At 37.6% G+C, this 24,429-nt stretch overlaps 1 protein-coding gene across 1 annotated transcript; it reads left to right on the forward strand.

The window, feature by feature from the left end:
- The first annotated feature begins 50 nt into the window (after positions 1-50).
- Positions 51-1,360, forward strand: LOC113764658 (glutathione S-transferase U17-like). The gene is made up of 2 exons (XM_027308627.1): positions 51-368; positions 986-1,360. The coding sequence occupies exons 1-2, from the start codon at positions 51-53 to the stop codon at positions 1,358-1,360; spliced, it is 693 nt and encodes a 230-aa protein (XP_027164428.1).
- The last annotated feature ends 23,069 nt before the right edge of the window (positions 1,361-24,429 follow it).

Consider the following 24,429-nt stretch of genomic DNA (forward strand, 5'->3'; position numbering starts at 1 on the left):
TTAAGAAGTTTTCAGCTTTGTCTTCAACGGATTTAAGCTCAGGTTTAGCAATGCCAACAAATGATGTAAAGCTTCTTGGTGCTCCTGCAAGCCAATACGTGAACCGGGTTCAGTTTGCCCTCAATCTAAAATCGATAGACTATGAATTCATCCCACAGAATATGAGAGAAAAAAGTGAGCTCCTTCTTAAATCTAATCCTGTTCACAAGAACATCCCAGTACTCCTCCATGGTGATAAGCCCATATGTGACTCACTGGTGATTGTGCAGTACATTGATGAGTTCTGGTTTGATGGTCCCTCTATCCTTCCTTCTGATCCCTACGACCGTGCCATAGCCCGCTTTTGGGCAGCTTACATTGATGACAAGGTACTAATATACCATTTGCTGCTTGATCAATCTTTTTCCACTTGACAAGGCACTAGCATATCCTCGGGGATGGGGGTAGGGATGGTTGCTAGTTCGTACATTTCAATAATAAACCTGTTTGTTCAAAATGTAAATCTATTCGAACATAATATAAATATAGAATACCTTTTTCTATATTAGTCCCACACATGGTATTAAAATCGATGTGCATCTTGTGATCTCGACTGCAAAATTTTTTTTTTAATGCAATCAAGGTGATTAACATTTCATGAATGGTTTGTACTACAAACGTTTCTACCCCTAATTCTATATCTTTATTCAACACTGTGCATGTGAAGTAGCAGGTTTCAGTGATGGACTAAGGGCACAGCGATGTACTGAAAGCATGCATAATTTGGTAGCTAAAATTTGTCCACCAACACAAAAAGTATTTAAATGTAAGATTCAGATAATGTCGTGTAATTTTGATATAACTTCATAATTGGGTCTCCATGAACAATTATTATATAAAATTGTAAAATTAGCTTGTGATAATTACTATATATATATAGCGTTTTCACTGGCCGTTATTCCTGCCTGTCCCTGTTCCGTTACTAATGTGTTTAATTGGCATGCAGTGGATTCCATTTTTCAAGGAGCTTACAACTGCAAAAGACGAGGAGTCAAAAACAGCATTGGTGGAGAAAATATTTGAAGGTCTAAAACTCTTTGAGGATGTATTCGTGAAGGCCAGCAAAGGGAAGTGCTTCTTTGGTGGAGAAACAATAGGTTTTCTTGATATCGTTCTGGGCTGCTACTTGGGCTGGCTAAAGGCTTGGGGAATTCAGTTAGATGTGAATTTTCTTGATGAATCCAAGACACCTGCTCTAGTGGGATGGGCTGAAAGGTTTTCCTCGGACAAAGCTATTCACGGTATTATACCAGAGACTGAGGAACTTTTTAGAATTCTTCAAATCATCCTAGCTAGGGCAGCAGATGCTGCTTCAAAGTGAAAAAGTACCATTATTCATTTACTCAATGGATGATGCCATCATCGGTTGTCAACTTATTATTATTATTAGTATTATTATTTTCTGTGTGCTGTGTGGCAATAGTAGTAAACTTGTAATGGGAAAGCCTTCTTTACCAAACGGGCAATTCTCATTTTAGTTCTTTGCATTCCAATTTCATATCGTGTTATTTGTATAAAACAAGTATCATGTGAGACATTCCATTTGAATACAGATCCTTTTGTCGTTCCTATTTCAGATAGACATTACATTTGTATACAGATCCTTATGTTGTTAAATTCCACTTAGGATGAACTTTTTTTTGACACACCTTTCCTTATTTTTTTTTTAGACTCCATTCGCTTATTTATACAATCTAAAATTTTGTGTTCACTGTTAAAAAGTCAATGACGGCGGAGGGTATAACTATAAATTTTTGGTCCTCATTCTAATCAAGTTTTACATTTATAAACTCCTAAACACCCCACACGCGATTTATCGCAAGTATACGAATCGTGAGCGAGTATAGGGTATTAAGGGTCGATCCCACAAGGAAGATTGCAATTACCGGTACTACTAAAGCTTCTCTATTATTTAGACTATCAATGAAATATAACAAATTTTACCTACTCAAATTATACAAAATAACAAATAAAAGCTCCTTAGGTTGTGGTATCCCTAACTACTCATGCAAGTGCTATATTTGGATCATTAATTACTACATTTAGGCTAATTATGGTGTAATTTCCTTATGCATTTGAATCCTACTTTCGTAGTGAATCAATTATACCTATAACTAATCCATACCTATTTTCATGGTTATGAAATTAGCTACAAGTTCATTTCTTCAATGAAATTACATGATATGAATCACCAAAAACCACATAAGTGCACCTCTACTTTCGTGAGTGTACTCCTTATGTTTAGCACTTCTTGAACTAGTGTTAAATCTCAATTTTCATTGCAGAAACAACACCTTAGATCATCACAATCAATGGTACCAGATTAATCATGATTTAAAGAGCTAAAATGCTAAATAACTTGCTCAAATCATAGCAGTCAAATAGCCAAATAATAAGCACTAACAATCATAGAAAGTTCAACCAAACCCAAGGTATAAACTTTAGAAACACATAATAAACACAAAATCCAGAACTTGTATATTAACTAAACTTGGAATCAAATACAAAGATAAAGAGTTTGGAAGGAATACAACCCTTGTCACATGAGCTTTCTTCCTTGCCTTCTTCATCCTCCATCTTCATCCTAATCTAGATAATAAACAAGAATGGAAAAGCTACACTACTCTATACTAAGCTAAACTAACACTAGGGAGATGAAAGAGCTACATTTCTGCAGACTCCAAGCTTCTCCCGTAGCTCACTCTCTATTTTTCTGCTATGGACTCCAATCTCCCCCAATCTTTTTGCAATGAATTTTGGCTCTTTTATGATGAAAGGTGGTCAAGAAATGAGGATTACATCTCCCTTTTACAGCTGGGAATGTTTCTCACATGTCTAGCATCCAATGTGAGTTGGTGGAGGTGAAATTGAGTTTTACGCGTATAAAGCAGCCTTTTCTGACCAGTGATCCGAGCTGCTACAGTGCCTCGGATCCGTATGGATCTGAGCTCGGTTCCACTAACCCAGAAACAACCGAGGGTTTGGATGAATAGTGGATCCGAGTGTGGATCACTTGCTCTGTTTTTGGCCCAACTTCAACCAATCTTTTCTTGATGTTAGAGGCTGAACCAGCTCATGCCTAAAACACGAAAGTTGTAGCCTTTTGAGTTATCTTTCTAATGCATCAAGAATCACCTCATTTGGATCTGTGTAGGCTGAGATATGACTGAAATACCCTTGCCTGCTCATTGCCCTGTTCCAGTTTCGACCAGTAGAAATTTGCTATTGTAATTCGGCATTTTGACCTGGAAAACCTTCAAACTGGATTTAGATGTCTTCACCAAAGTTGTATATCTATCTCTTATCTTCAAATGGGTTCAAGAATCATCCCAATCCGATCATTGTAACTCAAGTTATAGCCGAAATACGAAAATGTGTCAAAACTGTCAAAATACACAAAATCCAAGTAAAAAGTGATAAAAACCTCATTTAATCACTTAAAAGCATTTTTCACCAATTATAGCCAAAATGATTCATATTCTTCCAATAATATAACCAAAGTGACTAAAAATAATATAAAATGTCATACAATTATTACGTAAATTAGTCACTTATCAAACTCCTCCACACTTAAATCATTGCTTGTCCTCAAGCAATTCACACATAATCAAATGCAATGATTCAAGAGGTGAAACAAAATATGCACTTTGTCCAATTTAATTCCTCAAGACTTGGAAAATAATCATTATACAATTATTCAATTTACACTAAATACTTATAATATCAAGTAAAGGAAAGATAATTATACCCTAAATTCAACAAGTTAAACTTAATCTCTTACCCTAACTTAATTTTACAAATAAGCAAATCACATAGTCAATTTATAGCTTTCCTCCTCCTATAATCATCTTGTCGCGCCCCACTTTTTGAATGTTATGTGTGATGTGTGTAGTGTGGTGTGAGATGTGAGTGTGTAGTGTGTGTGTGAACGTGTGCAAAATGAAAATAAAGGCCATGGGACTTGATAATGCGACGGTTTGGCCATATAAAGTTCAAAAGGGTTTTTGTATCAAAATGGAGTCGCCACTTGGTATAGAGTTAGGGTGTACCAAGTCACCCAAAAAATGATTTTTGTTTTTGAATGAAAAAGTAAATAAACCCTTTTAGAGAACTTTTGGGTCTACGTAACCAAAAGAGGGATCGGGGGTCACATTTGACGAAGGGGAAGGCAAGGATAAAAATCCAAGGCACCCCTTCGACCTAACCAAGGCTAGTTGCGTGACTTAAACCAATTTTCCTAATTTTTCTACCCAAGGTATGTATCGCATGTTGGATTTGACTAGATGAATGCAAAAATGCAAACCTAAATTCTAAAATGTCTCTTGTAAGGTTTTTGGTCCCAACCACATGAGTTGTGGCGGCCATCAAAAGAAAACCTCATAGAGGTCGATTAATGCAAATGAGATTCAAGTGTGCAAGTGTGAAAGTGTATGAAAGATGCAAGAAATGTAAGTGCAAGTGTGCGAAATTGTATAAAGGTGCTTGTGTGAAATTGTATAAAGTTCAAGTGTTTTTCGTGTGCAAGTGTATGAAAATAGAATAATAGATATATAAGGTAAAATGGAATTTCCTTTGTGAAGTGAAAATAAGCAAGTGATGGGTAAAATGTAGTAAAAGAAGTACGGTTTGAGAAATGTGAAAAAATGTGGTCAAGAGAGTATGTAGGTGATAAAAATGAGAGTATGACCCTAGAGGAATGCAACAAGTCGGGTACGGGGGTTGACTCCTAACTTTTCGACTTTGATTTTCCCTTTGATTAGAAGGCAAAACTAGCGTGCTAAAGCTATTGAGTAGCCACACTCGCTCGTTTCCCTTATCAGAAGGGGACTCCCCAGGCAAATGTACCCTAACTAGCATGAGATGCAAGACCTACAGTGAGGGGAAAGGGGAATCGAGGAGCATGCCAGATGATAAAACTAAGAAAAAATGCATGATATGTAGTGAACAGGCAAATAATGCATTAATGAAAAACAAAGGAAAAATCCTATTGGGTCTAGCGTTGGACTAGCCCTCTCTATGAATTCCTAATGAAATAAAGAGCCACAACTAGCGTTGGACTAGTGTGGTGACGTACATTCATCCATTCCATTCATTCATGGTTATGAAAGCAAGTAGACATGCCAAAACGCTTGTAAACACGTAACACGTAGCACTTAGCATGCTCGACTAGATGCAAGAGCCTACTAAAGCAATTAAACATGTAGCAACAAAAGCAAGCAACCAAGGGGAAGGGGAAATGGACCAGATGCTCTCCGAGCCCTATCTATTACAAGCCAAGAGGTGTACACATACCCCATAAAAGCATAAAGGGGAAAGGGAAATGGACCAGATGCTCTCCGAGCCCTATCTATTACAAGCCAAGAGGTGTACACATACCCCATAAAAGCATAAAGGGGAAAGGGAAATGGACCAGATGCTCCCCGAGCCCTATCTATTACAAGCCAAGAGGTGTACACATACCCCATAAAACTTAAATAAAAGTAAAAGCAAGTAAATGCATGCAAGGAGGTAAGGAAAGCGGAGTAGGCATGCATATTCACATAACACATAGGAGCACGTAGGGTCAAATGAAGTGCAAATGAAGGATAGAGTGTACCTCCCTTGAAGCGACGCCCTAACGTAGTGAAATTACTAACTTACCCTCCAAAATAATAAAAAGGTCAAGGTACCACTTAAATTATCAAATAATCACATGAAACAAAAATTAAATATGAAAAATGAAAGTTAAACACTAAATTGAGTCAACTAAAGTATTTACATAGACAAACCAACCATGTACAAAGCAATTAATGCAAGAGGGACTTAATTAGAAGGACTGAAAATTTTTGAAAGAGAGTAAAATAAAATACCAAAATTGATGACTTAAGATGAGACCCATAAAAATCAAATGCAAAAATGTGATTAGAACACAAATCCAAGCTAAAAATTCTATTAAAACTTATTGAACCTCAAAATGCATCCTAAAACTCACTAAACGTCTTACCCAAAATCATGTCAAAGCAAACCAAAAGCAATTAAGATTCTAGAATGACAAAAGTGATTAAATTATTCAACTAATTGGACCATAACAAGACAAAGGGGAATTTAGGGGGTTAAAGTGCAAGTGTTTTAGGACCTAATTGTAAGAACAAACACATAATTGGGCCACAGCAAGATAAGGGGAAACTTGAAGGATCAATGTGCAAAATTCAAAAGTATTTTCATGCAAAACCCATGCAATCACGTAGAAGGTTTTCCTGATGCATTTTTCATCTTGGAACATCAAATTCAAGTTCAACCATATTCCTTAACTAAAACTTTCTTGATCTAAACCTCCAAAACTTTAAACTAGACAACCAAGCATAAAATGGGCATCAAACATACAAAGACATAGAAGAAAAGCATGCAAACTTTGGAAATGCTTCATGCAAGCTTACGGATGAAACTAATACAACAAAACCTGCTGCATTTTCGTTTGTTCAAAAACCAGATTTTGAGCACAACTTTGATTGGATAGTTTTCAAACTATCATCACAACCTTAAGCTAAACAAACAGACTACGTAAATTGAAACTCCAAACAAGCAAGAAACAGCAAAGGAGCTGATGCAAAGGAAATCTGGACAAAACATTCATGCAAAGATGGTTATGTAACCTGATTGTCTATGCTTCCAGCAAGCATTCAAACATAATTTAAACATTTCAGCCCCCAAACATGCAACTGAACTCTGCTACAAAGCATGGCTCTTCCTCAATGCATGCATACACACGATATTCTAATCACAATGGCCAACAAATCACTCACTTCAACAATGCAAAAAAAAACTTCAGCCAACCGAAAGTGCAGGCTTGCTGCATTTTCATAATTCAAGTTTTCCAATTCGAACACACGACTTTGATTACATATTTTCAACTCCAACATCACAGCTCTAAACAAAGCAATCAAATCAAAAACTTCAGCATCTGAACAGGCTAAGAAACTTAGCAAAATATTATGTAAAAATCTGGAAAAGCATGCCAACATTTGACGTTCAAAAGCTGCTGCAATTTTCTTACCCACTCAGCCGAGAAAACATTCATAAAAACAACTCAAATGCATTTTCCATCATTCACACCTAACATACAAAGACTTGAAACAAATGTAGGGGAATATCTAACCAGCTTTCAAACAACAAAATGGAACGACATGATCTGAAAACACATTGATTTTGAAGAACAACAAGAATTTCCGCAGCTTTTCCTTTGCAAATCCAGCATGTTTACAAGCATTTACATGACCCAAAGAAACCTGGAAATGCCTTACTCAATATCCCAGAACTCCAACCCAATCTACTTTAGATTAAACAGCGAAATCATAAGTTCAATCACTGCCTTCCTCCCCCACAAAAAAAATCAGAAGCAAAAGATGCAAACTTTGGCTATTTTCGGCAGTAAACTTCGGACCGTGCATTACCAGATTGCAACATAAGCACAATCATTGAACAATAACCAAGAACATGCAGCCTGCTAGCCAGATTCTACAAGCATTTAAGTGAGCAAACAACCCATGATACAAACAATAGCAGCAAAAGGCAACAGCTTTAGACTGTCCAATGACAGGGACCGCATAAAAATAGCATCTTTCTAGCAACCAAATCCACAACGCATGAGTCCAGAATCTCTGGTCTACTAAGCTTGAAGCTTCAGGGAAATGATACAAGACTAACTAAAGGAAAGGATGGATTTACCTGAGGATGCTAGCGTAATCAACGAACCCAGAAATTATGCTGCAGCGATTTCCAGTGATGCAGAACCCGTTACTTCAAGCTTCAATCTATTGGCCTGGGAGATAATTTCAGCCGCCTATTGTTGACCCAAGCTTGTTCCTTCGCTGGTTTTTTCACTCACACAGCCGAGAACTCCTTTGCAGTTTCCTTTGCTCTCTCTTACTTGCTATCTCTCAATCTACTCTCTTGCTTTCTTGTCCTCCGTTCTTGCCTCTCTTTTCTATCTAGCCGAACCCCCCTTTTCTTCTATTTTTCTAGATTTCTTAGGCCCAAACCCCAGCTCTCACTTTTAGTTTTGCTTTCGCTGTTTCACTCTATCCTCTCTTGCTCACCGAAAAAACCCTCCCACGGCTGAGCCTTCTCTTACCTTTTATATCCACTTCCCAATCTCCTAAACCCTCATCTCAACGATGAGGATGAGGGGCTTGTTACCCCTGTGAAATCCAACCCTCCAATTGTCTCTTGAGGTTGTCCTTTGCACGCTGCAAAAAATTGCAGCGTGCATGCCGCGACAAGATTTTTTTTTTTTAACACAACTTGATAATTACAGAAATGATAAAATAAAATATAAATAATAATAATAACAAAATTACACAAACCAGGTAATAATAATAACAAAACAAAAAATAATTTTAAACAAAAAACTAACAACAATGGCCATTTTTAATTTTTCAATTTTGCATTTTTCATCATTTTCTTTTTCTCAAAAATAACTTAATAAAAAAACTAAAGTGCCCAAAGAATGAATTTAAAGAAATAAACATATTTTTGTGAATAAATTTTCCTTTTTTCTCTTTTTCTCTTTTTTTTCATTTTTCCAATCTAACTAAAGCCTATTTTTTGAATTTTTCTTCTTTTTCCTCTTTTTCTTTAATTTTCTCTTTTCTCCCTTTTTATGATTTTTCATTTTCATTTTTCTTTCAAGAAAGCATTGAATAAAAACAAAATGACTAAAACATATTTTTGATGTTTTCCTTTTCTTTTTTCTAAAAACTCTATGCTAATTTTAAACTTAAAAGCTAAAACTAAAAATTGGAACTAAAAGTAAACAAGAATAAATAGCAAATGAAATAGGTCAACTAAAAGGGCGAAAATGAATAAAACTAAAATATCATAACAACTAATAGTGCAAAACACACAATAACGAACTAAAATGCAAGCAATCTAAAATGAAAATCATGAAATAGATGCTACATAAAATTATTCAAAATTTGGTGTCTACAGTTTGCCCCTCTTTGTCTGAGTTTTGAAAAAACTTAAGACAAAGAAATAGACACCAAATACTTACCTGTGTTATTTGGCTGCAGAATGATCCGAACAGACAGGAATTCTAAAACGGGATTGACCCGAATATGAAATTAAACGGGACTGACCCGAACAGAAATTTAAATTTGGGATAGACCCACGGGATAGACCCGGACAGAAATGTAAAATTGGGATAGACCCACGGGACAGACCCGGACAGAAATGTAAAATTAGATGAATTGAAGTGAGATGGAGTGTTGGTGGGATAGAAACACGCATTAGTGAGATAGGCTCGATGCTAACGGCGGTAGGATGAAAACGCGCACGTTAGTGAGATAGACTCGATGCTAACGGCGGTAGAATGAAACACGTACGTTAGTGAGATAGACTCGATGCTAACGGCGGTAGAAATGAAACACGCATGTTAGTGAGAACACGCACGCTAGTGAGATAGACTCGATGCTAACGGCGGTAGAATAAAAACACGTACGCTAGTGAGATACGACTCGATGCTAACGGCGGTAGATACGTTAGTGAGATAGATGCTAACGGCGAATGAAAACACGCTAGACTCGATGCTGTGAATCATAGACTCCACCAACATTAGTGAGATAGACTCTAACGGCGGTAGAATGAAAAAACACGCACATTAGTGAGATAGACTCGATGCTAACGTCGGTTGAATAAAAAAACACGCACGTTAGTGAGATAGACTCGATGCTAACGGCGTAGAATGAGAACACGCACGCTAGTGAGATAGACTCGATGCTAACGCGGAGAAATAAAACACGCACGTTAGTGAGATAGATTCGATGCTAACGGCGGTTGAATAAAAAAACACGCACGTTAGTGAGATAGACTCGATGCTAACGGCGGTAGAAATGAGAACACGCACGCTAGTGAGATAGACTCGATGCTAACGGCGTAGAAATGAGAACACGCACGCAGTGAGATAGACTCGATGCTAACGGCGGTAGAATGAAACACGCACATTAGTGAGATAGACTCGATGCTAACGGCGGTAGAATGAAAACACGCACGTTAGTGAGATAGATTCGATGCTAACGGCGGTTGAATAAAAAACACGCACGTTAGTGAGATAGACTCGATGCTAACGGCGGTAGAAATGAGAACACGCACGCTAGTGAGATAGACTCGATGCTAACGGCGGTAGAAATGAGAACACGCACGCTAGTGAGATAGACTCGATGCTAACGGCGGTAGAAATGAGAACACGCACGCGTTAGTGAGATAGACTCGATGCTAACGGTGGTGAGGTCAGTGAATATGGTTGTCAAGAAAGGAGGTAAAAGGGTGCGTGGCGGACGCTGAGACTTGTCAATAAAAAATTAAAAGTTGAGATTTGAAATTGATTTCTTCAAGAAATAAGAAGTTCAACCTAATTTTTGATTGATTGATTTTTGATGATTTTTTTTTTATTTTTTATTTTTTATTATTATTTTTTTTTATTTTGTTTTTTAAGAATCTTTCCAAAAAATTAATTTGCCCCAGTATGATGGATTTTTGCAACTTGAGTCCATAGTTGATTCTGTATCGCCATGTTGTTGCACCTTTTGATCAAATTTGCTTGCAATATTTCGATTTGCCTTTGTTCACCAGAGGACTCCTTCCAACACCGATTCCAGTGCGAGGTGTGATTGTTTTCGTCCATGCATGGAGTTTTCTGCAAAAGAGAAAAAACAAAAGAATTGCCACCATCGTTTGATCCGTTTGCCTTTGGAGAATCGTGCAAACATAAGCCTTTTGATGCCTTCGTCAAAGTTGGCCGCGGCATCTGACTTGGTTGGATTTGTCAATTCAAATGTCTCTGCTTTTCCAGACTGACCGGGTAAGCATTTTGCCATATTACGAAACCTTCGTAATTGGCTTGGTTGCGCCTTAGCCCTTTTTAAGAGATGACTGAACCCAAGTATGCTTCGAATAAACCACGGGGGTTGTCATTTACCACAATTCAATGATAAAGAATGAGGTATGCAAGAAAAATTCGCATGAATATGCACAAGAATGCACTCACAACTATTTGTGCTTAAACTCTACCAAAACGCCATGAATGCAAGAAATTTGGTAAAAATGAGTTTCCTAAGAATGTATTTGCCAAAGAATGTTTTACAAAATGACACAGTTTTGGCCCAAGGACGCGTATTCGAATCTCTGAATATCCTTGTTCTGGAATTCAATATTGGCAGAGGTATGACAAAAATGAGGAGAAATCCAAATGGACTAAACCACCAGTTGTTCCTCCTTGTGCTTGCTCATTGCAGAAATCCTACCTTGGCGCCCTTTCGGGTTTTCACCAAAGTTGCCCCCACTCCTTTTCTTTTGTTTTGTTTTTGTTTTTGTTTTTCTTCTTTTTCTTTTCTTTTTCTCCTTTTCTTTTGAGGTGCCCTTTCGGGTTTTCACCTAAGGAACAATGGAAAAAACTCAACCGTAATCGACTCAGGAGTATGAACTGAAGATTGCTGACATCAGTAAAATGCGCTTCCCTTGTAAGATTAGGCGAAGGCATTATGGACATCACTTGCCAGTTGATTAGCAAATTTCCCAATAGAAAATACGGCAAATGACGAAAGCCAGGACTTTGGGCTTTTGAAATGAAGTCAGGTGGGGTGTTTTTCAAGAAAAGTTGAGGCTTGAAAGCAAATTTTGATGAGAGGGGTGTGAGATAGCCTGAGATTGCATCATTTTGAAATTATTTCCAATTTTGAACGAAACTGAAGAAAATTTTGCCCCAGTTTGATTGGATTTTCTTTCTTTGCATTTTCTTCATTGCATTCTTCTTACTTTTGCATTTTTCTTCAAAAACTAGATTTGCCCCAGTGTGGGGTTCTTTTTTCCTCCTTTTCATCTCTCTTTCAAAATAAATTTGCCCCAGTGTGGGGTTCTTTCTTTCCTTTCTGATCATTTTCAAAATGAATTTGCCCCAGTGTGGGGTTGGCAATTCTCAGGGGTTGCCAAACGAAAATTATTGTTCTGATAGCTCAAAGGGGATGACTAAGGATGAAATGTTTTGATAGAAAAGGAAGATGGCCTGACTTTTGCCTCGCCCTTTGCATGATTTCCTAAAAGAAACTTTGCATAATCAAATAAAGAACATCTTACACATGTCCGAGTTGATAGGTTGAGGGAACGTCTGTCCTTCCATCTCTCCTTTGAACACCCAATAAGCTTTGTCAATTTGAAGCAAATTTACCTTCGACTTCGTCTTTCATCGCTTTAGCACTTTGTTTCCTTTTTCAGAAGATCGGTGGCGGATCCTTTTGTTATGAACATAGGTCATGTGTTTTGACAACGTTGGTCATGGCACATAGCATTCAACTGCTTTTCATTAATCAGAATCAATCGTTAATGACACTGCTTTAACCAATCAGCTTTCAACCTGGCAGGAAAGGGATTTTCTTAATGAAGGAATTTCTCAATGAAGGCTTTTTTTTTTTTCTTTTTTTATGAAGGCTTTCTCCATGAAGGGGTCTCTCAAAGAAGAGATTTCTCAATGAAGGGATTTTTAATGGAGGGGTTTTCAATGGCTTTCTCAATGAAGGCTTTCCCAAGGAAGGGATTTTCAACGAAAGGATTTTTAATGAAGGGGTTTTCAATGAAGGGCTACATCAGATTCCAGAACAGTGATATTCAAAGGATCAAATAATTTCATCTTTGGCCATCTCAAAGAATTAACAAAAATTCAGGACAATAATCAAATAAACAAATAAAACAAATTGTGCATTTCATGAAACTCCAAATCAAAGCAGAAACAAGACAAAACTCAATTGCAAAAGATGCTTTCGTTAAGCTATTCACATATGCAAGAAAAAGTTTTCGTGAATTTTAGTAAATGACAACCCCTAGATTCATCGAAATTCCCTTCGAGAGGGAGGATAATCAGCCATCCAAATTGTGCAGAGCTCCTTCAGGATTTTCAAGTTTCGTCATTGGAGGTGGATGCCTCAAAGGTGTCCTTGTGTTCAGAAAAAGGATTCGTACTTATGTTCGGTCCTTGTTCTTCCCTTTTCCTTAACACTATATTTCCTGCTTCGATCATGTCCTGGATCTTATGTTTTAGTACCCAACATTTACTGGTCGAATGACCGGGCGCTCCAGAATGGTAGGCACACGCGACTTGAGGGTCGTATCCAGAAGAGAGACCTCGACGAGAGTAGTTTGGAGGAGGTATGTCATCTATTTTACCGGCAGCCTTGAGCTGTTCATACAGTTGGTCAATGGGTCGGCCTAAGTTGGCAAAAGTTCGAGATCGACCAGGTTTTTGTATTTTATTGGTTTGAGGAGGGTTGTAAGTCTGTTGGTTTGGTGGAGCAGGTCTGGGATTATAAGGTAGACGAGGTTGAATTTGAGGATTGTTTTGAGTCATTGGGAAGGATATTGTATGTGGGCTTGCATGGTTTGGCTGAGGTCGAGGGTGATTGGTGGTAGTATGGTAAACAGGGCGTGAGTTTGGGTAGCGAGATGAATACATCTGGTCACGTCGGGATCTGGGTCTTGAAAATGGTCCTTGGCCCCACACAAAAGTAGTTTCCTCCTCTTTCTTCTGGAGTTGAGGCTCCCTTCTGTTATTACTTTGACCTTGCAAGGCATCCAACTGTGATTTTAAAGCTGATACATTGACAATTTTCCCTGCTTTGACGTATTCGTCATATTCCTCCAACTTATTGATAATTGCTGCAAAAGAACATCCGGTCATGCGAAAAATCTCCTCAAAGTAGGGCGGATCATGAGTTTTGATGAACGTACGAACAATCTCATCTTCAATCATAGGGGGTTCCACCTTGGCGGCCAACTTCCTCCATCTTTTCGCATATGTCTTGTGGTCCTCGGATGGTTTCCTCTTGGTTCCCTCCAATGTGGTCCTTGTTGGAGCCAGCTCGCAATTGTATTCGTATTGCCTTACAAAAGCAGTTGATAAGTCCAGCCACGTCCTCATATCCTCGGGTTTCAAATTGGAATACCAGTCCAGTGCATCACCTTCTAAGCTTTCGGGAAACAAACGAACTGGTAGATTCTCGTCATCTATTGGTTTGCCCAACTTGTTGGCAAACATTCGGAGGTGCGTCTTGGGATTGCCTGTGCCATCGTATTTGTTAAATTTAGGGGTTTTGAACCCCTCAGGCAACTGCACACTTGGAAAGAGACAAAGCTCATCGTAATCCAGCACTCCTTGTTTGTTCAACCCCTGACTTTTTCTCATAAACTCATCGAAACGGTCAAGGCGTTTGAGAAGTTTCGTATCAACAGGAGCAGAACATTTTCCTATCTCCGGCTTGTTTTGAATGGTATGGTCTGGCAAGAAAGGCTCAGCAGCAGCGTGGTAAAAAGTGTGTGACTCAGGTGGTATATTTGAGGTGATGTGAGGTTGTGGGCCTTGCATGTAAGTAGGGAAAAATAAAGGATCAGGAGGGTAAGTGTATGGCAAATGTATGGTGGGATATGTGAAAGTTCCTTCGGGTGGAATAGGAAAAGATGGGGTAACGGTGACTTGAGCTGAAGGGATGACAAACGATTCCGGCTCAGCCTGCTTGACGGGTGTAGGTTCGGGTTGAACTCCGCTGCTGATTAACTCATCAATCAACTTCCTTTGGGTTGCCATTTCAGATGTCATTTCCCCAAATTTGGCGAGTAATTCAGTCAACTGAACCCCGGGACTTGTGGCTTCCGGCTGGGTAGTTGCAGCGGTCTTATCAGACGATCCTGGCCGAGTACTCATGTCTACACGATTCTTTTGGGCTTTACTACGGGATCGCGTTATGATGGGGCTTCGACGAGAAGCTATGTTTAAATATTACCTGAGAATTTTTGAAAGATTACCTTTAGATTTAACCCTCGCTTAGTTATAATAAAAATAAAGAAAAGAAAAGAAAAAGAAAAAGGCAAGAGTTAGTAGATATCCAGAAAATTCGGATGCATGTCCTATGGGGGAACTCTTTTTGTGCCAAGGGTAGGCCTAGCATGAAAATGCAATCCTCCAGAGCAGGCACTATACCATACCTGATGGATCTGATCAACTCATTGAGTGAGAAATAATTTGGAAAAATTTGGTCAATTAGAGTGAGAAGAGACGTTTGTCAAAATGAGGACATCGTCCAAAGGGATTGATCACTTTTGATCGATACAAGAATTTGCAAAAACGCACAGGTTTGACCTTGACGAACTTCCTATCGAAGAGATTGGAATTCGTTGACCAAATTTTTCAGTGAAGCACGGGTCAAAACCCCAACTGATCAAATGGCTGGATGCCATGGATGTTTTTCTCAAAATCGACTAGATTTTCCATTTTGAAATTCGACATTGAAACCCTAATTGGTCAAATGAAATTGACAATTTATTAAAAATCGACCGGATTACCCTAAAAGGGAAACAGGGCAAATGAATCGAATGAAATTTAACTTATCCAAAATTAATCAGATCACCCTAAAAAGGGTAAATTGATCAAATAGATTGAACGAAACTTGATTTATTCAAAATCGGCTCAGTTGCCCTAAGAATGGGTAAATTGGCAAATGAATGAAACTGATTTAGTGGTTTATTCAAAAATTGGCCGAATGACCCTAAAAAGGGTAAATTGGTCAAATGAAATGACGATTTATTCAAAATCGACCAGGTGACCCTAAAAAGGGTAAATTGATCAAATGAACTGATGATTTATTGAATGAATTGGCAAAATGGATTGGTTGAATTGTCCGGCCATTGGTTCTTTCAAAATTATTGAAGTGCATTAGTCTATGACCTTCTAAAAATCAAATTTTGGCCTCAATTTATTTGTCGTCTCAATAGGAGGAATCATTTGTGAATTTCTTCAAATTAATGTCCTTCACGCAAGGAATTTTACCAATTTTGATAAAATGGCCAAAAAGTGATTATTAGATGCTCATATTCCAAAGATCACTCTATGAAAATGATCGGATCCTACCTTACTTTGTGCACTACCCCTTCGGATGGACAAAATGTAAACGTGCAAGTCTCGTTGGATTAAGTATCCGAGACACAAGGTGGCTTATCCCTAACACGGGATCCCCTAAATGGCATTCCCTTTCTAGGGTTTAATGCATGATGCCAGTTTATTAAAGCAGTAAAACATGCAATTTGAAATGAAATCATGACCTAAAAGGACCTTTTATACACCAAGGTAGGCTTAGAATGCCATGCAATTATTAATCTATGAATGCAATATACCAAAATCTTTAAACGTGCAATAACCTATCTACGAGGGTAGGTTCTAAAAGAAGGTCATGCCAGACCTCTTATTTGCTAGAGTTTGTGAATGCAATGGGGACACAAAACCAAGAAAAGTTAGTTCAACCAGATAAATACACATAACACATTGTAGCAACGAAATCAATACAAAGAAATAAAGCAATAAAAGGGAAAGAGGGGTTGGATCCCTCCCCTCGTGAATCGTGTCCCTAATAGGGTAAGGCAGACTCTACCTTAGGCAATTCTAATATGGATGCATGAGGTTGGGGTTCGCTAATGCATCTAGACTCGATAAGCTCCAGGTCCCCGAGCCTTCAGACTTAGAAATCAAGGGTCATCAATCCCAAGATTCTTTGTCGGTGGCTCGGGCGATTCCCCAAACACCGCTACGCACACATCGTGTCGCGGCTACGTGTTTGAGTGAATCTATAAAAAATCCTCAACCTTCCACTAAAAGCTAAAGGTTCTCAACCCATAGTTTAAAGCGGAGGATCGAGTGACCCATTGGATCATGCTACGCACACATCGTGTCGCGATCACAAGTCCAAGTGAGTCGCCTAAAATCCTAATAGGGTGGAGTGGCGTGACAAGCCACTAAAAGGAAAAATAAAGAAGGGATAACTATAAAGCGTATGCACGTATGCTAGTGCTCGTTTGGAGGGGAGGGATCAAGAACCAACGCGAGGCTCTAGGGTACATCCCCCCACCCAAATGCAATGCAAAGCGCTACATGAAACAAGTAAAATATACATCCAATCAACCAATCATACATACGTGAGTGAGGGAAAAGTTTGATACGCGCGCGAGGCGAAAAGTCCTAAAATAGAAAATGCAACCCTAATATCCACATGCAATGCATAAAAAGGGTAGAAAAGGGAAAAGAATGGCCAAATCAAATGCTTGGACCCTCTTAGGAAGTCCCCAGTGGAGTCGCCAACTGTCGCGCCCCACTTTTTGAATGTTATGTGTGATGTGTGTAGTGTGGTGTGAGATGTGAGTGTGTAGTGTGTGTGTGAACGTGTGCAAAATGAAAATAAAGGCCATGGGACTTGATAATGCGACGGTTTGGCCATATAAAGTTCAAAAGGGTTTTTGTATCAAAATGGAGTCGCCACTTGGTATAGAGTTAGGGTGTACCAAGTCACCCAAAAAATGATTTTTGTTTTTGAATGAAAAAGTAAATAAACCCTTTTAGAGAACTTTTGGGTCTACGTAACCAAAAGAGGGATCGGGGGTCACATTTGACGAAGGGGAAGGCAAGGATAAAAATCCAAGGCACCCCTTCGACCTAGCCAAGGCTAGTTGCGTGACTTAAACCAATTTTCCTAATTTTTCTACCCAAGGTATGTATCGCATGTTGGATTTGACTAGATGAATGCAAAAATGCAAACCTAAATTCTAAAATGTCTCTTGTAAGGTTTTTGGTCCCAACCACATGAGTTGTGGCGGCCATCAAAAGAAAACCTCATAGAGGTCGATTAATGCAAATGAGATTCAAGTGTGCAAGTGTGAAAGTGTATGAAAGATGCAAGAAATGTAAGTGCAAGTGTGCGAAATTGTATAAAGGTGCTTGTGTGAAATTGTATAAAGTTCAAGTGTTTTTCGTGTGCAAGTGTATGAAAATAGAATAATAGATATATAAGGTAAAATGGAATTTCCTTTGTGAAGTGAAAATAAGCAAGTGATGGGTAAAATGTAGTAAAAGAAGTACGGTTTGAGAAATGTGAAAAAATGTGGTCAAGAGAGTATGTAGGTGATAAAAATGAGAGTATGACCCTAGAGGAATGCAACAAGTCGGGTACGGGGGTTGACTCCTAACTTTTCGACTTTGATTTTCCCTTTGATTAGAAGGCAAAACTAGCGTGCTAAAGCTATTGAGTAGCCACACTCGCTCGTTTCCCTTATCAGAAGGGGACTCCCCAGGCAAATGTACCCTAACTAGCATGAGATGCAAGACCTACAGTGAGGGGAAAGGGGAATCGAGGAGCATGCCAGATGATAAAACTAAGAAAAAATGCATGATATGTAGTGAACAGGCAAATAATGCATTAATGAAAAACAAAGGAAAAATCCTATTGGGTCTAGCGTTGGACTAGCCCTCTCTATGAATTCCTAATGAAATAAAGAGCCACAACTAGCGTTGGACTAGTGTGGTGACGTACATTCATCCATTCCATTCATTCATGGTTATGAAAGCAAGTAGACATGCCAAAACGCTTGTAAACACGTAACACGTAGCACTTAGCATGCTCGACTAGATGCAAGAGCCTACTAAAGCAATTAAACATGTAGCAACAAAAGCAAGCAACCAAGGGGAAGGGGAAATGGACCAGATGCTCTCCGAGCCCTATCTATTACAAGCCAAGAGGTGTACACATACCCCATAAAAGCATAAAGGGGAAAGGGAAATGGACCAGATGCTCTCCGAGCCCTATCTATTACAAGCCAAGAGGTGTACACATACCCCATAAAAGCATAAAGGGGAAAGGGAAATGGACCAGATGCTCCCCGAGCCCTATCTATTACAAGCCAAGAGGTGTACACATACCCCATAAAACTTAAATAAAAGTAAAAGCAAGTAAATGCATGCAAGGAGGTAAGGAAAGCGGAGTAGGCATGCATATTCACATAACACATAGGAGCACGTAGGGTCAAATGAAGTGCAAATGAAGGATAGAGTGTACCTCCCTTGAAGCGACGCCCTAACGTAGTGAAATTACTAACTTACCCTCCAAAATAATAAAAAGGTCAAGGTACCACTTAAATTATCAAATAATCACATGAAACAAAAATTAAATATGAAAAATGAAAGTTAAACACTAAATTGAGTCAACTAAAGTATTTACATAGACAAACCAACCATGTACAAAGCAATTAATGCAAGAGGGACTTAATTAGAAGGACTGAAAATTTTTGAAAGAGAGTAAAATAAAATACCAAAATTGATGACTTAAGATGAGACCCATAAAAATCAAATGCAAAAATGTGATTAGAACACAAATCCAAGCTAAAAATTCTATTAAAACTTATTGAACCTCAAAATGCATCCTAAAACTCACTAAACGTCTTACCCAAAATCATGTCAAAGCAAACCAAAAGCAATTAAGATTCTAGAATGACAAAAGTGATTAAATTATTCAACTAATTGGACCATAACAAGACAAAGGGGAATTTAGGGGGTTAAAGTGCAAGTGTTTTAGGACCTAATTGTAAGAACAAACACATAATTGGGCCACAGCAAGATAAGGGGAAACTTGAAGGATCAATGTGCAAAATTCAAAAGTATTTTCATGCAAAACCCATGCAATCACGTAGAAGGTTTTCCTGATGCATTTTTCATCTTGGAACATCAAATTCAAGTTCAACCATATTCCTTAACTAAAACTTTCTTGATCTAAACCTCCAAAACTTTAAACTAGACAACCAAGCATAAAATGGGCATCAAACATACAAAGACATAGAAGAAAAGCATGCAAACTTTGGAAATGCTTCATGCAAGCTTACGGATGAAACTAATACAACAAAACCTGCTGCATTTTCGTTTGTTCAAAAACCAGATTTTGAGCACAACTTTGATTGGATAGTTTTCAAACTATCATCACAACCTTAAGCTAAACAAACAGACTACGTAAATTGAAACTCCAAACAAGCAAGAAACAGCAAAGGAGCTGATGCAAAGGAAATCTGGACAAAACATTCATGCAAAGATGGTTATGTAACCTGATTGTCTATGCTTCCAGCAAGCATTCAAACATAATTTAAACATTTCAGCCCCCAAACATGCAACTGAACTCTGCTACAAAGCATGGCTCTTCCTCAATGCATGCATACACACGATATTCTAATCACAATGGCCAACAAATCACTCACTTCAACAATGCAAAAAAAAACTTCAGCCAACCGAAAGTGCAGGCTTGCTGCATTTTCATAATTCAAGTTTTCCAATTCGAACACACGACTTTGATTACATATTTTCAACTCCAACATCACAGCTCTAAACAAAGCAATCAAATCAAAAACTTCAGCATCTGAACAGGCTAAGAAACTTAGCAAAATATTATGTAAAAATCTGGAAAAGCATGCCAACATTTGACGTTCAAAAGCTGCTGCAATTTTCTTACCCACTCAGCCGAGAAAACATTCATAAAAACAACTCAAATGCATTTTCCATCATTCACACCTAACATACAAAGACTTGAAACAAATGTAGGGGAATATCTAACCAGCTTTCAAACAACAAAATGGAACGACATGATCTGAAAACACATTGATTTTGAAGAACAACAAGAATTTCCGCAGCTTTTCCTTTGCAAATCCAGCATGTTTACAAGCATTTACATGACCCAAAGAAACCTGGAAATGCCTTACTCAATATCCCAGAACTCCAACCCAATCTACTTTAGATTAAACAGCGAAATCATAAGTTCAATCACTGCCTTCCTCCCCCACAAAAAAAATCAGAAGCAAAAGATGCAAACTTTGGCTATTTTCGGCAGTAAACTTCGGACCGTGCATTACCAGATTGCAACATAAGCACAATCATTGAACAATAACCAAGAACATGCAGCCTGCTAGCCAGATTCTACAAGCATTTAAGTGAGCAAACAACCCATGATACAAACAATAGCAGCAAAAGGCAACAGCTTTAGACTGTCCAATGACAGGGACCGCATAAAAATAGCATCTTTCTAGCAACCAAATCCACAACGCATGAGTCCAGAATCTCTGGTCTACTAAGCTTGAAGCTTCAGGGAAATGATACAAGACTAACTAAAGGAAAGGATGGATTTACCTGAGGATGCTAGCGTAATCAACGAACCCAGAAATTATGCTGCAGCGATTTCCAGTGATGCAGAACCCGTTACTTCAAGCTTCAATCTATTGGCCTGGGAGATAATTTCAGCCGCCTATTGTTGACCCAAGCTTGTTCCTTCGCTGGTTTTTTCACTCACACAGCCGAGAACTCCTTTGCAGTTTCCTTTGCTCTCTCTTACTTGCTATCTCTCAATCTACTCTCTTGCTTTCTTGTCCTCCGTTCTTGCCTCTCTTTTCTATCTAGCCGAACCCCCCTTTTCTTCTATTTTTCTAGATTTCTTAGGCCCAAACCCCAGCTCTCACTTTTAGTTTTGCTTTCGCTGTTTCACTCTATCCTCTCTTGCTCACCGAAAAAACCCTCCCACGGCTGAGCCTTCTCTTACCTTTTATATCCACTTCCCAATCTCCTAAACCCTCATCTCAACGATGAGGATGAGGGGCTTGTTACCCCTGTGAAATCCAACCCTCCAATTGTCTCTTGAGGTTGTCCTTTGCACGCTGCAAAAAATTGCAGCGTGCATGCCGCGACAAGATTTTTTTTTTTTAACACAACTTGATAATTACAGAAATGATAAAATAAAATATAAATAATAATAATAACAAAATTACACAAACCAGGTAATAATAATAACAAAACAAAAAATAATTTTAAACAAAAAACTAACAACAATGGCCATTTTTAATTTTTCAATTTTGCATTTTTCATCATTTTCTTTTTCTCAAAAATAACTTAATAAAAAAACTAAAGTGCCCAAAGAATGAATTTAAAGAAATAAACATATTTTTGTGAATAAATTTTCCTTTTTTCTCTTTTTCTCTTTTTTTTCATTTTTCCAATCTAACTAAAGCCTATTTTTTGAATTTTTCTTCTTTTTCCTCTTTTTCTTTAATTTTCTCTTTTCTCCCTTTTTATGATTTTTCATTTTCATTTTTCTTTCAAGAAAGCATTGAATAAAAACAAAATGACTAAAACATATTTTTGATGTTTTCCTTTTCTTTTTTCTAAAAACTCTATGCTAATTTTAAACTTAAAAGCTAAAACTAAAAATTGGAACTAAAAGTAAACAAGAATAAATAGCAAATGAAATAGGTCAACTAAAAGGGCGAAAATGAATAAAACTAAAATATCATAACAACTAATAGTGCAAAACACACAATAACGAACTAAAATGCAAGCAATCTAAAATGAAAATCATGAAATAGATGCTACATAAAATTATTCAAAATTTGGTGTCTACACATCTTTTTCTCAAAATTCTATAACTAAGAGGGATTTATTCATACAAATTTTACTTAAATAGTGAGAATGCCTTTTTACGCGAAAATCGACACTTTTAGGTGAAGATCCCCGGTTACTCAACATTTCACTTATTCAAGTTGCTATGCATACTCTTAATTCAAGTACCTTTTTACGCGAATGTCGACATTTGTTGATGCCAACCCCCGGTTACTCGGTACATGAATCATTGGAGTAGAACAATTTTTATTTACTTTCTCTTTTTTTTTTCTTTTTCAGAAATAAAGGACAATAAATAGATAACCCCTCTTAGAAAATATATAAGAATAATCAAAGGAGGAATATAACCTTTATCGACTATATCAATCACTTACTTGCAAAATTAAGTAAAGAGAAGAAATCTCATTAAACATGTAAAATTATAGGCATAATTTTCCTCACTTTACCAAATATACTTTCTAAAATGTAAAAATTCTAATTGCATAATACTATTTCCAAGTTAAATGAGGACTAAACCTTCCAACATACATATAAAGTTTCAACAATTGGAAGAATATAAACATTTAAAGTTGGAACAAATTAGCCCTTTTTGAATGAAAATACAAAAATTTGAAGAACTTTTGGGCCATAGTGAAATATTGGAAAAGATTTTAGAAAATTTTTTTACAGAGTTTCTCCTTATAAATGGATGAAAACTCTGTGCCAACAAATCCAATTTCAAGCAAATTATCCACATGGCAAATAGTTCAAACATAATTCCAACATTTCTAAGCATTTAAATCCACAAAATATCATCACATGGCAAGTAAATGCAAGTTCAATACTTTCCTCCCCCACACTTAAACTTCACATTGTCCTCAATGTGAGAAAGGAAAAATAACGAAAATAAGAGAAAGTAATACTCCCCTAATGAACTTGCGCGATCCGAATCCATGGCAATGTGATGAATTTCCAACTTTACTTGAAAGAATGGAGACTTCAATTAATGCACCTTGAAAAAAAAAAACAAAAATACAATTCTTAAGAATAAAAGCTTGCAACCAACAAGAAGAAAAGTGGAGTTGAAGGAGGAAAAAGAGGGAAGAATGAGGAAAAGTGGTCCGAGGCTTCGTTTGGAAAGGATCCGAGGTCGTTTTTGAAAGGATCCGAGGTCGGATCATGATAAGTGAGCTCGGATCAAGAAGCTCGAATTTTTTCTGATTGCAGAAGTGGATCCGAGGCCTTGGATCCATATGGATCCGAGCTCGGATCAAGAAGCTCGAAGTTTTTCTCTGATTGCAGAAGTGGATCCGAGGCCTTGGATCCATTGAATCTGCACTTATTGCAGAATTTTTGCAATATTCAGTTTGACCTCAATTCTTCAAAATACACCCTAGATCATTTCTATGTCAAAATAAATCGTTCACGCACATGTAAAATGATCTAAACATGCATTCTAAACCTCTTTAATGCATCAAAGTTCACAATTACTGAATTTGAGGTATTGAGATCTTTGATCAAACTTCGCCTTTTTCACCTCATTTGGTCACTTTTGCATCTTTTTCCAAAACCTACAAATGAAAAAATAACAAAATAACTCAAACTCATACTTTAAACATAAAATTACTCCAAAGTAACACCAACTTAAACAAGCATTGGGTTGCCTCCCAATAAGCGCTTCTTTAAAGTCAATAGCTTGACTATTTCACCTCATTTTTCAAGGAGGTTTAGTTAACGAATAATCCACCATTTTAGGCCTTGGTGGATCATTAAATGGTGACTTTATAGCCAAAGCCACATGATCTAATGATGTGAGAAATGAAAGTGACTTACCTATCCCAAGTGTTTCATAGATATTACCATGAATATGCACCACTTGAGAACTTACCAAAGGAAATGTCATGAGAGTATCTTGGGCAGGAATACCTTTAGAACCTATACTTTCACTGCACTCCTCAAGAGAGGTGAAAAATGAGTCATTAAAACTCACCTCTTGAGGCTCAAAGTTAGTTTCAAAGGTATTATCATGTGAAATGGATATTTGCTCATTGAAATATAATTGAGATTCATCATTTTCATCCAAATGCAATCCATTTTCACATACAACATTTCCACCATTCATGCTAGGATCATTTTGCAAATTATTAGAA

This window comes from Coffea eugenioides, chromosome 3, assembly GCF_003713205.1.
Source record: "Coffea eugenioides isolate CCC68of chromosome 3, Ceug_1.0, whole genome shotgun sequence".
NCBI classification, from domain to species: domain Eukaryota; kingdom Viridiplantae; phylum Streptophyta; class Magnoliopsida; order Gentianales; family Rubiaceae; genus Coffea; species Coffea eugenioides.